Source organism: Macaca fascicularis, chromosome 2 (genome assembly GCF_037993035.2).
Source record: "Macaca fascicularis isolate 582-1 chromosome 2, T2T-MFA8v1.1".
NCBI classification, from domain to species: Eukaryota; Metazoa; Chordata; class Mammalia; order Primates; family Cercopithecidae; genus Macaca; species Macaca fascicularis.
Window position 1 is genome coordinate 149,136,492 of NC_088376.1, and position 12,182 is coordinate 149,148,673.

A 12,182-nucleotide genomic window follows, 5' to 3' on the forward strand; every position below is an offset into this window, starting at 1 on the left:
CAATGGAAGAGGTGGAAGTATCCATCTCTGTGGCCCCTAGCAGCTTTAATAGTCTTTCCTTCTTCCCCTTTTCCTCTTCCTTCCTTCCTTCCTCTCTAGCCACAAATATTTATTGAGCACATACTATGCACCAAGTCTTGTGCTAGGTTCTGTGGCTATTATAATGAACAGGACAGTGTATATCATCCTTACAAATGAGGAGACAAATATTATACAAGAAGATGGACAAATGTGTGTATGTCTACATGTTGTATAATACTAAAGTGGGCAATGTTCATTGGGCACTTTCAAGGTATCAAGACCTTTATAAGCATTTAATAACCTTTTACCTAAAAATCCATCCCCTACATTAAAACCTACAAGACCCTACTGGTATTACCTTTTGCAGACCAGGAAACTGAGGCACAGAGGGATCAGATGACTGACCAAAATCACACAATTTAGATTTACCTGTTTCTAGACACAAGCACTTAACTGCCACCCGGTCCTGACTATGTTGAGAGCTGCGGACACCAGTATGAACAAGACCTGCAGGGTGTCTAGGGCTGGGAAGAAGCCACAAGTTCATTTACACCCTTTCCCTCGAGGTGTGGTCCCTGGACCAGACATAATGGCATCACTGGGGAGCTCGTCAGACACGCAGGCTCTTCAGCCTACTGTGATCTACTAGACCGTGATGTGTAGTTTAAACATGACCCGCAGATGTCTGGTGTGTAAGTTCAAGTTGGAGAAGTCTGGTCTAGAGCCCATTCCTCTTATTAGAGACGGGAAACTGAGGCCCAAGCATTTGAAGGTTATGGACGGTGGTAGAACTTTGGCGTTTGGTGAGTGGTGCCAGCCTAGGCCTAAATGGGCGCTTCCACTCTTGTCCCAGCAGGTCAGTGGGTAGGGCTGCGGGAAGGATGGGCGCTGCAGGGGCTCGGCGCGCACAAGGTGCTCGCGGGCTCTCTGGCCCAGCCGGGCTGGGGTGGCGTGGGCGTCCTGCGGGCCGGGCCTCCGCGCCGCGCCGCGTCCCAGTACCCGTCTCCGCGCTGGCCTGGCCCGGTCCCTCAGCTCCACCCCCTGCCTCCCCCTCCCGCCTGCTCGCGCCTCCTGAAAAGCCAGCCCGCCCGGGGCGGAGGCGCAGAGCCGGGCCGGCGCACGAGGCAGCCAGCGCGGCCATGACGGCGGAGAAGGCGCTGCCCCTGGGCAATGGGAAGGCTGCAGAGGAGGCGCGGGAGTCCGAGGCGCCGGGTGGCAGTGGCAGCAGCGGGGGCGCGGCGCCCGCGCGCGACCCGCGCGACAAGCGCGACAAGGCGGTCCACGAGCGCGGCCACTGGAACAACAAGGTTGAGTTCGTGCTGAGCGTGGCCGGGGAGATCATTGGGCTGGGCAACGTGTGGCGCTTCCCCTACCTGTGCTACAAGAACGGAGGAGGTGAGGTGATAGGGAGGAGAAGGGGAGGTGGCGCCACCCGCCCGGTGGGGGCGGGGAACCAGGGGCTAGCGCGAGACCCCCTCCCGCGCCTGCGTGGAGCGGAACCCGAGCGGAGAACCTCGACTCCAGGCACCTGGCGCTTGAGCTCGCTCCGGAGCGCGGCCCACCTGTGCCAGTGCGCACGCGCACGTGCCAATTCGCACCTGAGGGTTCCACCGGCCAGCGCGGGGACTTGCCCGCGTTCTGTCCTCAGCGTGAGATGCAGAGCGAGGCCAGGGAGCCCTTGCTTTGGGTACGAGCCCTGATGTTTCAGGCACTTGGCCCCTTTGAGCCTCAGCTTTCCTAACTGGGAAAAAGGCCTGTGGAGAAGGGACTCCTGATGATCAAAGTGGTCTCAGTTTTTGCGCGCTTACTGAAGTGCCGAGCACCTTTGACCTATATCATCTCATCTCATCCTCTCGGTCACTTTCGTAGGCAGGGGTCTACCCATTTTGCAGATGAGGACACTGAGGGTCAGAGAAGTCTCACTCGACCAAAAATAAAGATGGGATTCTGATGTCAAAGGCCTTGTTTTAAACTGGAACTGGACTCATCACAGGGAGAACTTTTAGGCGAGGCATTGCTCGATGGTTTCCTGCCTAGTCTTTCGTCTACTCTTAAGCCCATTTTAGGGCCACTATTTGGGGCCCCTCTGGTGGAAGAATTGGCAACAAACAGTTTATTTTACGGGTCTGAGAGTCACCCACGACAAACAGCAACACTGGTTTAATGCTGATGCTCTGCCGTAGAGATGTAGAAGGGCAGAGGGAAAGGATGGTGACGAGAGAGTCCTTTCTAGTGACAGCCTCTCAAAGTCAGTTTGACAAAAGATGCAGCAGCGAATCCGTAACTCTCCCAGCTCAGGGAAGGGGCTCCAGCCTTCAGGACCCCCTTCTGTCATATCAGCAGGACAGCTGGGCTGGGCCATGGCAAGGGATCTTATAAAACCTCCTTCGGTGGCACAGTTTCTCCAAGGAAGAGCCTGTATCTGTATATTCCCTCTTCTCTTTCCTGTGCCCCTGCCCCTCCAGCAAATTCCCAAACCCCAGCGAAGGTGGCTCAGAAGTTGGCTGGCAGGGACCGCGTTGTCTGAGCAGAGCAGGACTTCCTGTGCGAGCAGCTGCCGGGAGAGCGAGAAGGGTACTGCTTGGCCCAGGCCCTTTCTTTGGGGACATTCATCCTGAAGGCACAGGCTGCTCCAAGCCTGCTCTGCACTGGTAATGAAGTGGCCGCCGGTGTTGATGGCTTGGCAAGGGAGAGAGAGGGAGTGGACTTGGAGACCCCCAACGTGCCCTGTGCTCTCGGCTCTGAATCCCGCCTCTCTTTGCAGATTCAGCGTTTGTAAACTGCGTCCTCTTGGAAACCTGTGGAAATCTAGGGTAGTCCCCAGGCACAGATTGTTTTAACATCTTTTTTTTCCATACAGGAAATGTTGTGCCCAAACAAAAAGCATTCCTAAAAGCAGAAAACAGGGTAAATTGGGTTAATTACAAATTCTGTCACAGATTTTTTTTTTCTTAAAAAAAAAGGGTTGTAGTGAGTAAAGTTTTTAAAATGAGTCACTTTTTTTTTCTTCTGACTTGTCAAGAGTTTCCATGAGATGCATAGATCTCCTGGTTTGATTGAGTTTATTATCCTAAGGATTAGTAGCTTTGTGAATACACAGGTCAAAAGGCTTTCCGAAAGTGTCATACGTTATACGTTAGATTCTAGAGGTTTCACAGGTAAATAACAGCATGTTAGGGGACCTGCTGCAACTGATTTTAATCACTTAGATTTAGATTCAGTAAACAGATCCTCTTATCTCCTTTTCCACACTTTTTGCTTTCTAATGTAGTTGGGATATCTGCTTCTCAACTGTTTACCTTTTTAAAAAAAGTCCATTCTGCCCTCCTTATAAATCCCAACTATAGTTTAAAGTATTTCCCAATATGAAACTTTAAATTAGCTGCTTGCCCAGAAAAGCTAAGACACTTTCAAACGCTGATAGATACGGTCCTGCTATCAGGATTGATCAAAATTGTTGCTATTAATCCTTGCAGTTAAGGAGACTTCATTTAGCAAAAAGCACTTTCAGTTAAAGCCTTCATTTGTGAGATCAGATGGTAGCAAATAGCATGTGTTTCCATGCTTTGTTATTAGACAGGAGGGACAGAATGAGGGATTTGGAAGAATCCCCATTCTGGGTGTAATAGTTCATGCTCACCTCAGTTATTTAATTTGTTTCACAGAAAGACCCAGGCAATGGGTATTGTGTTTCAAATAGAAACACTAATGCTTAGGGTGGTCTCTTCCTGGACCAATTCAAAGCCAGCCTTTGCTAGATAGATTCTTTTTGCAGACTCCTTGCAAGTTGACACCACACCTGGGCCTCATGTGTAGGGGTACTTAATTCTTTGAGGCCTGATATTGTTCATTGTATAATTCCCTGAGAATGCTCTTTATGACAAAGATTGTTTGCAGGTCACTTCCAAAGTAAGAGGAAGGGGTGCCCCTCACCTGGTCTGTTGAGGTCACTTTAAAATGAAAAAGGGTGCAACATTCAGGAAAGGAATGAATTTGACCCATGCTGGAGGATGAGATGTAATTTTTTTTTAATGAGCCAATGAAACAATTTCTTTTACATTATCATCTTAGCTGCATTACAATTCTATGAGGGAAGCAGTGCAGATGTTAAAAACTGAAGCTCCATTTTACAGATGGAGAAGTTGAGGCTTGGAGATGTGAGGTGGACTCACATAAACCTAGCCCTGTTTTCTGACTCTGGTCCTCATAATGGGAACTTGAACTCAAGTTCAAAGAACATCATGTCTGGCCTGTAGTAGGTGTTTATTAAAGAGTTCTTGTGGCTGGGTGCGGTGGCTCAAGCCTGTAATCCCAGCACTTTGGGAGGCTGAGGCGGGCGGATCACGAGGTCAGGAGATCGAGACCATCCTGGCTAACACGGTGAAACCCCGTCTCTACTAAAAATACAAAAAGAAATTAGCCGGGCGTGGTGGCGGGTGCCTGTAGTCCCAGCTACTCCGGAGGCTGAGGCAGGAGAATGGCGTGACCCCGGGAGGCGGAGCTTGCAGTGAGCCGAGATCGCGCCACTGCACTCCAGTCTGGGCGACAGAGCGAGACTCCGTCTCAAAAAAAAAAAAAAAAAAAAAAGAGTTCTTGTGCCAAGTATGAAACGGCAGGGACAGTTTTCATCTCATTCCTTTGCATCCTTACAGGGGCATTCCTGATTCCCTACGTGGTGTTTTTTATTTGCTGTGGAATTCCTGTTTTTTTCCTGGAGACAGCTCTGGGGCAGTTCACAAGTGAAGGTGGCATTACGTGTTGGAGGAAAGTTTGCCCTTTATTTGAAGGTATGTGTTGAGTTAATGAGAAAATAAAATTTTGCACAGGGAATGTAAACTGCAAAGGCAGATTGTTTTGAAAAGATAGACTCAAGTTGCTTCCTTTCTTTTGTCCCTTCAGGCATTGGCTATGCAACGCAGGTGATTGAGGCCCATCTGAATGTGTACTACATCATCATCCTGGCATGGGCCATTTTTTACCTGAGCAACTGCTTCACTACTGAGCTACCCTGGGCTACCTGTGGGCATGAGTGGAACACAGGTATGGCCCCACGGAGGTCTCTCTGCTGGTCCTGCTGGGTGACCTGGGATTGGGGTTTGTTTGTGCCCTCAGGCCAGTCCTGGTCCCTGGCCTCTCATCAAGAGTCTAGTTTTCTAGGGTAGTCTTGCTGAAACAGGGGTCAGCTCTGCACCTGTTCTGGTACGTTCTGTGAGTTGCAGCCCTAAAGGCTGAGCTGAGCATTGGCCCATAGACTGGCATGGTTAGGAGAATGGAGATGTTCTGTCTTCTGTCAAACGCAGAGACTGAACCCTTTGGGGGTAGCATGGGGGTGTGAGGAAGAACACTAGACTTAGACTTAGGGGACTAGGGCTCCAATACCAGTCTTGCCTCTAGTGTCAAGTTTTCCCCTATAAAACTGGGGTTAGACCAGATCAAGGGCTGCAGACAGAGGACCTACAGGCCAACCAGGCTTTAGATCAGTGAATGGCAAACTTAAAAAATGGATTTGGTTGCCAAAATTTAAAAAGTTGGAAGACTTCACCTGAAAAATTCAGGTTTCCAGCCTATCTTAAAAACTTAAACAATCTGGTGACACCAGACCCACTTTCCTGCTTGACGGCAGTGGCTACAGCCAAAAGGTGGCTATTGCCTTCAATGACAAATCTGTCATTGAGTTACCACAAACCCCACCCAGCTCACTTTATTCATTTACTTTATCAATCCAACCCAGCTGACATTTGAATTTAACCCCCAACCCCACTCCTGCTGGAATGGATAATCTTTTAGATTATTTTTGATTCCGATATATTCTTTGTTTTTCCATATATCCTCCTATTAGCATTGAGTTTGATAATCCAAGGAAGGCATTTCCCTGCCCAATCCCTGTCTAAGCTGGCCATACTCACGGAAGACATCGCTAATCAATTGTAGCACTCTTTCCTTCTCAGTCTAGTCTTGGCCTTAGAACCCTTCTCCAATAGTGCTCCAGACAGCTGCTGCCTTTTGACTGGAATTCGCACATACACTTTGACCTGTTCACCATCCATATGATAACCTGTGTTAGATTGTGTCTGGAAGTGGCCTGCCATCCTGAGGGCTGAGATCCAGTAAGATTGGGTAGGATGTTGGTGACCAGTAGAAGGAACTGCAGGTGGTAGACCTAGAGATGCTGCAGTGTGGCTTCTAGCCCTATGCAATGCCTGACTCTGCCCTACTCCCCCACTCCCCCAACCCCTGGCTGTTGCATTTTGTGGAGCTTTTGCTGTTTCTCTCTTTAGGGCCCTAGTTTTTAACCTTCCTTTGGCCAGGGAACTCATAGAAATGTTTATCAAACTATAATTCAAGGACATTTTCTTGGAGGCCTGTGAGTCCTCTAGGATAATTTAATTGTGTGTACTTATTTTGAGGATACTCTAAAAATATGCACATGTTCTGGATGGTCTGAGCAAACACCTTATAACTGAGGACAGTCAGGAGGTTCCAGTGGCTTACTTTATGCATGTTTATAATTTAAGATGCATTCGTGTCAAATAGAATGATGGTGGCCAAGGGAAAAAGACCAGAAAGATTTAATTCATAAATAGAGCATTATTACTAAGTGAAGTCCAGTTGAGAATGCAACACACCATGGGAATGAAGGTTTTGCAGAAGTGTAACCAGAGGAAAATGGTGTAATCAAATCTCAAATAGTTCACGGAGGAATAAACCACCTGAACTCAACAGATTCTGCTTCTTATGTGTCAGTTTCATTTTTCTGTTGGGAAAGCAATATAATTTTACCAAATGGCATTATCCTATGCATCTATTTTCTGTTATCACTTTAAATTGTGTTGGTTCTGTAGTTTGCTTGGTATTTAATTTATACATTTAATTTGGCTTTTATAATTGTATGAATACTACAATCACAAAGACTTTATAACTCATTGTTTATTTGTACGTGGTTAAATATTTTAATAAAAATAATTGGTCAACTTGGGTGTCCAAGAAATTTTTTTTTTAATCTAGGAAGAAAAAAAGAATTGAGAAATCCTATTTTAGGGAATCTGATAAAAGTCAAGGTCTCCTCTCTCCAGAAAAAGGCACAGGACACATTCAGAAATCTTGCTTATAATTTCAGGTTTCCAGGCTCCTCTCAAGCCTGACTGAGGACCCACAGACCACCTCCTTTCAGAACATAGGTAGCGCTTGCCAAGAGGATCAACAAGCAGGCAGACAATCTGGATTTTCCCCAGTGGACTGCAAACCTCTTTCTTCAAATGGTTTGCAATCCCCTTTCTCTAAAGGTGTGTGAACACTTGCAATGTGTGAACCATCACATATAGGAGGTGATTCCTGCCTGCAGAGATTACAGATGTGATTTGGAGCATTCATACGTATGTGAGATGGAAGACATGCAAGAGTGAAGCCAACCGGGCACCTGCTCCGTGCTGGCCATGGTGCAGGGTGCAGGGGCCTCTGAGGTGAATGGATACAGGAGGCCTTGCCCTCGGGGAGCTCATGGTCTGGTGCCCCAGGTGTCTCTAAACAGAGGGACATGGGTCCCATGGTGGTGGACTTTTCTGGGCAATACCCATGGCAAAGTAGATGGAGCCCTGGCTGGAGTTTATTTCAGTTCTATCCACAACTGGTCAGTGACTTTATATAGGAGGAAAAGGGTATAGGTGGGGGTCCCTTGACTATTTCTGAACCTTAGATTCTTCTTCCTCAAAATAAAGGGAGTTGGAGCAGGTGATTCCTTGGAGGGCCTTTGAATTCTTGCTTTCTTAGATTTCAGGGGAGGGAGGTTGGGGAAGCCCTCCTGGAGGGAGGGGTTAAGGCCCAGGGGCACTGGGCCTTGAAGGATGAATACTAGGTTGCTTTTACTTGAGATTAAATCTCCCTGGGACATCAAATTTCATGAAATGAGAAGAGGCATTCAGTAAATCCTTTCTGATTGACTGGATCGAGTGAGGGAATGATGAAGAAACCAGGGATTCTTGATATATGTTGGCTCACACCATTTCCTCCAATCATCACATTTTGATGAGACAGCTGTGGCATTAGCCCCTTTTCACATAAAGTAAAACAGTCTCAGCTGCATTACTGCCCCAAGATCACCATGGATGATCCATTCCTTTAGTCCTTCTATTCCACTAGAGCCCTTCAGCCAGACAACTAAATGCTACTGATGGGCCTCAGACAGGGAAGTGGAAAAAAGAAAAGAAGATTTGGGAACAAGGGTAGAGGAGACGGTTTGATAGGGAGTGTTGGTTGGGAATGGGAAAGAGAAGGTCCCCTTCCCCATAAACTTTTCCTCCTGTTCTAATCAGTCCAAACCTCTTAACTGTTTGTAAAATACTGATTTTCCCCAATGCCCTTTGACGCATGTTTACTTGGAGCGGCTACATGAAAATGCCTAGTTGCACATCCTGAATGTTTTTCAGGATTCAACTTTCATGGAGGTTAATTTTCTTCTATTTCTTGTCTGTTTCCACTGTAGAGAATTGTGTGGAGTTCCAGAAACTGAATGTGAGCAACTACAGCCATGTGTCTCTGCAGAATGCCACCTCCCCCGTCATGGAGTTTTGGGAGTAAGTGGAGAAGAACTTGTCTCCTTTGGCCTGTGGGGGCTCTGTCCTGGTTCTGCTCACTTGGTCTTGCCCGTATTCCTGGAAAAAGCGTGATCCTTCATTCCAGCCTGGCACTTCCTGGCTTCTGTGAGCATTCGACGGCTTCGGAAGCAAGAGTGCATATCTTCAGAGGTTTCCCAAAGGGGCAGCTGAGAGAATTGTTTTCTTGTTCTTTGATAACATGTCAGCGTGCATAGTTGCTTATTAGGGCAGGAAGTGCTTAGTGAAAGGATAGACAGTTTAAAAATTCATTTTGAGCAAAAGAAGAGATGCAGCCTGTTTGCAATAAGCTAAGTCAAGAGTGTATTTAGCCTGGAAAGCGTAAATCTCTAGGGGGGATGGATTAGCTTTCTTTCAGTAGCTGAATTGTCATATGGAAAGGAAGGAGATCAACTTTAATGGATAGAGATTATAAAGAAGCAGGTTTTAAATGTGCATAGGGAAGAGCTTGGTCTCACAGCATTGCATTGTCTGGAAGTACTTCAGAAGATTGTGAGCACCAGTCCCTGGAAGTTGACCAGTATAGGGTTGCCAGTCATTGTTGGGGGTGTGTCTGAATCCACTGAAATTGTAAGTAGTACTTGTGTGGATGGGCATTTTCCCAGAAATTGGCCTAGTTTTATCAGAGTTCCAAAGGATCTGTGACCCTCACAGGTCTGCCGAGTGTGGTTGTGTACACTGCACACTGAACAACCCAAGGGGTCATAATTTACATTATGAAATATACGTTCCAGAATTGTGTGGTGCCCGACCTGTATAACCATACGCAGTGGCCCTGACTTGCAAGTTTGTTATAAAGGTAGAAGGATCCCTTGCCCCAGGTATTGGAGAGAAGTTTCCTGTATGGGTCAAAGGCTGGACTAAATGCTTTCTGAAGCTTTGCAATCTAAAAAGTCCTGGCTTCATTGAAGAAGCCTCCATTACTCTGATGATGATTAATAGTAGTGTATGTGTGTGTGGTGGGGCAGTGATTTATGAGTGATTTTTATTCTTTTCCCAGATACCATTCGTCTCCTGCCCTCTCTAGAGGTCATTATGCTGAATTTAGATTTACCACTCTCATGTACATCTTTATACTGGCGTATATATCTCCCAAATAGCACCTAGGTATTTCTTGCATATTTTTCAAATTTTATGTTACTAGTATCTATTACTTACATTTTCTATAACAACTTTATTTCTTTTCTCAATATTGGTTCTTAGATGTATCCATATTGGCACATGTAGCTTGGTTCTTTCATTTTTCTACCAGAGTATTTCATTGTATGAATGGCCTATATTGTATTTATCCAGGTCCTCTGATGGGCATTTAGACTATTGCCCATTTCTCACTATTATTAAGTACACTGAGTAAAAATGTCTAGTCTGTTCTTCCTTGAGTGGAATTGCTGGGTTGTGGCATACATGCGTTGTCAGTTTTATCATATAATGTAAAATTGCTTTAGAAAGAAATTAATCTAGGCCAGGCATGGAGGCTCACATCTGTAATCCCAGCACTTTGGAAGGCCTAGGTGGGCGGATCACCTGAGGTCAGGAGTTTGAGGCCAGCCTGGCCAACATGGTGAAACCCTGTCTTTGCTAAAAATACAAAAATTAGCTGGGTGTGGTGGTTCATGCCTGTAATCCCATCTACTCAGGAGGTTGAGGCAGGAGAATCGCTTGAATATGGAAGGCGAAGGTTGCAGTGAGCTGAGATCACGCCACTGCACTCTAGCCTGGGCGACAGAGCAAGACTCTGTCTCAAAAAAAAAAAAAAAAAAAAAATTAATCTAATACACTCCAAACAAGAGTTTGTGAGAATTTCTATAGCTTCACATTTTGGACAGCACTTGGTCTGTTCAGTTTTTGTTTTGCCAGTGTAATGGGCATTAAATGATATCTTAATTCACATTTCTGTGATTACTTGTGAGGTTAAGCACCCTTTCATGTTTTGTTTTGTTGTCTGTTTTTTGCTATTTGATTTCTGTACCTGTGAACTTCAGGTTTATATGATTTTCTATTTGGATTGTTTGTCTTTTCTTACAGATAGAAATTGTTGATACATTCTAGATATTATCTTTTCCCAGTGTGTGGCTTTTCTTTGTTATTTACGGTATACCGAAGTTTCCATTTTACTGAAGTCGAATTTGTCAACTTTTCTTCTGGGTTTGCACAGTTGGTGTCTTATTTAAGATATATTTCCCTACCCCAAAGTTGAAAAAATTTTCCATAGTTTCTTCTAAGAGTTTTACAGTTTTTTGTTTTTTGTTTTTCACATTTAGGAGTATAATCCATCTGGAATTTTATGTTTTTAATGTTGTTTTAGGTAGAAATCCAGGTTTTAATGTATAAATAACCTATTTTCCCAGCAGGAGTTACTGATCATTCATTCTTTTCTGATTTGTAGTGCCATCTTCTACACATAATTTCCTTTAAGCACAAGTCTGTGTTTGGGCTCTCTGTTCTGTTCCATTGGTCTCTTTGTCTCTGTGCCCATACCACACCTATAGTTTTTTTGTAAGCCTTGAGCCTGTAGGGCAAGTCTCTCACTTGTTCTTTTCCAAAATTGTTTTAGTCTTCTAAATGAATGTCAGAATCAGTTTGTTGAATTAAACAAGAACAGCAATTAAAAAAAAAACTCTGTGAGAGTTTTGATTAAAAGTCTATTGAACTCATGGGTTAATTTGAGAAAATTTGACATCTTTATGATCCAACCTCTCTGTCTATGGACATGGTATAGCTAGTTCTCCATTTGTTTACATCTTTTAAAGTGCTTTATAGAGTAGTGCTACTTAAATGTGGTCTACAGAGTAGCAGTATTTTAATCACCTGGTTACCTACCCCAGGCCTACTGAATCATAGTCTCAAATCCATTAGATTTGTACTTCAAAGGAGACTTCTGTGCTGGGTGGGCCTTTGTGGTCTTTCCCAGTCTCATTGGGCTGAGGTTTCCTGGAAGGATGTCAGAGACTTGTATTGGACCTGCACATTTGGGGTTCTGTAGAACAGTTTCTGTGCTCCTTTAGAGAATTCACCCTGAAACTCCAGACTGGACAAGGTCTCTGTGTTAGTTACTGTTGTTTTTGCACCATTCATTTCCTTTGTAACATATATGGAAAACCTTAATTAAATCATTATTTGTATAATATTTGTTCGTAGCCTGTATTCCCCAATAGGCAATCATGAAGCGGCACCTTGTCTGGTTTTACTCATCATTGCCAGGCTATGGAAGGCCCTCTGTGAATATTTATAGACTAGATGGACGGATGAGGAAGGCAGACAGGCAGGCAATATGTCCTAGAAAATACTATATGAGAAGAGTCAAAGTGGGCTCTGGCAAGAACACATGCTGTCATTAAGCCTCTCACCCAACAGCATTGATTAATTCCAGGACCCCTTTGCAATATCCATATTATCCATTTATTTGGACACCAAGGGCAGGCAAGGGCAGTTTGACTGCATGCTCATCAGTATGGACCATCCTGCCAGCTACTTGGTTACTCAAGATGAAATTTCATGAGAAAATGAACCCATGGTTCTAGTTTTCTATTCAGATTGCATCTCTGTCTGTAT

General features: G+C 45.1%; 1 protein-coding gene across 2 annotated transcripts in view; it reads left to right on the forward strand.

Annotated features, from left to right (window-relative positions):
• The first annotated feature begins 1,122 nt into the window (after positions 1 to 1,122).
• Positions 1,123 to 12,182, forward strand: part of SLC6A11 (solute carrier family 6 member 11) — a 124,945-nt gene continuing 113,885 nt past the window's right edge. For both annotated transcript variants that reach the window (XM_074033775.1, XM_005547816.5), the window contains exons 1-4: positions 1,123 to 1,416; positions 4,674 to 4,808; positions 4,921 to 5,061; positions 8,501 to 8,591. In XM_074033775.1, coding sequence (XP_073889876.1) covers positions 8,546 to 8,591 — 46 coding nt within the window. In that variant the 5' untranslated portion in view covers positions 1,123 to 1,416; positions 4,674 to 4,808; positions 4,921 to 5,061; positions 8,501 to 8,545. The remainder of the gene's footprint in view (positions 1,417 to 4,673; positions 4,809 to 4,920; positions 5,062 to 8,500; positions 8,592 to 12,182) is intronic.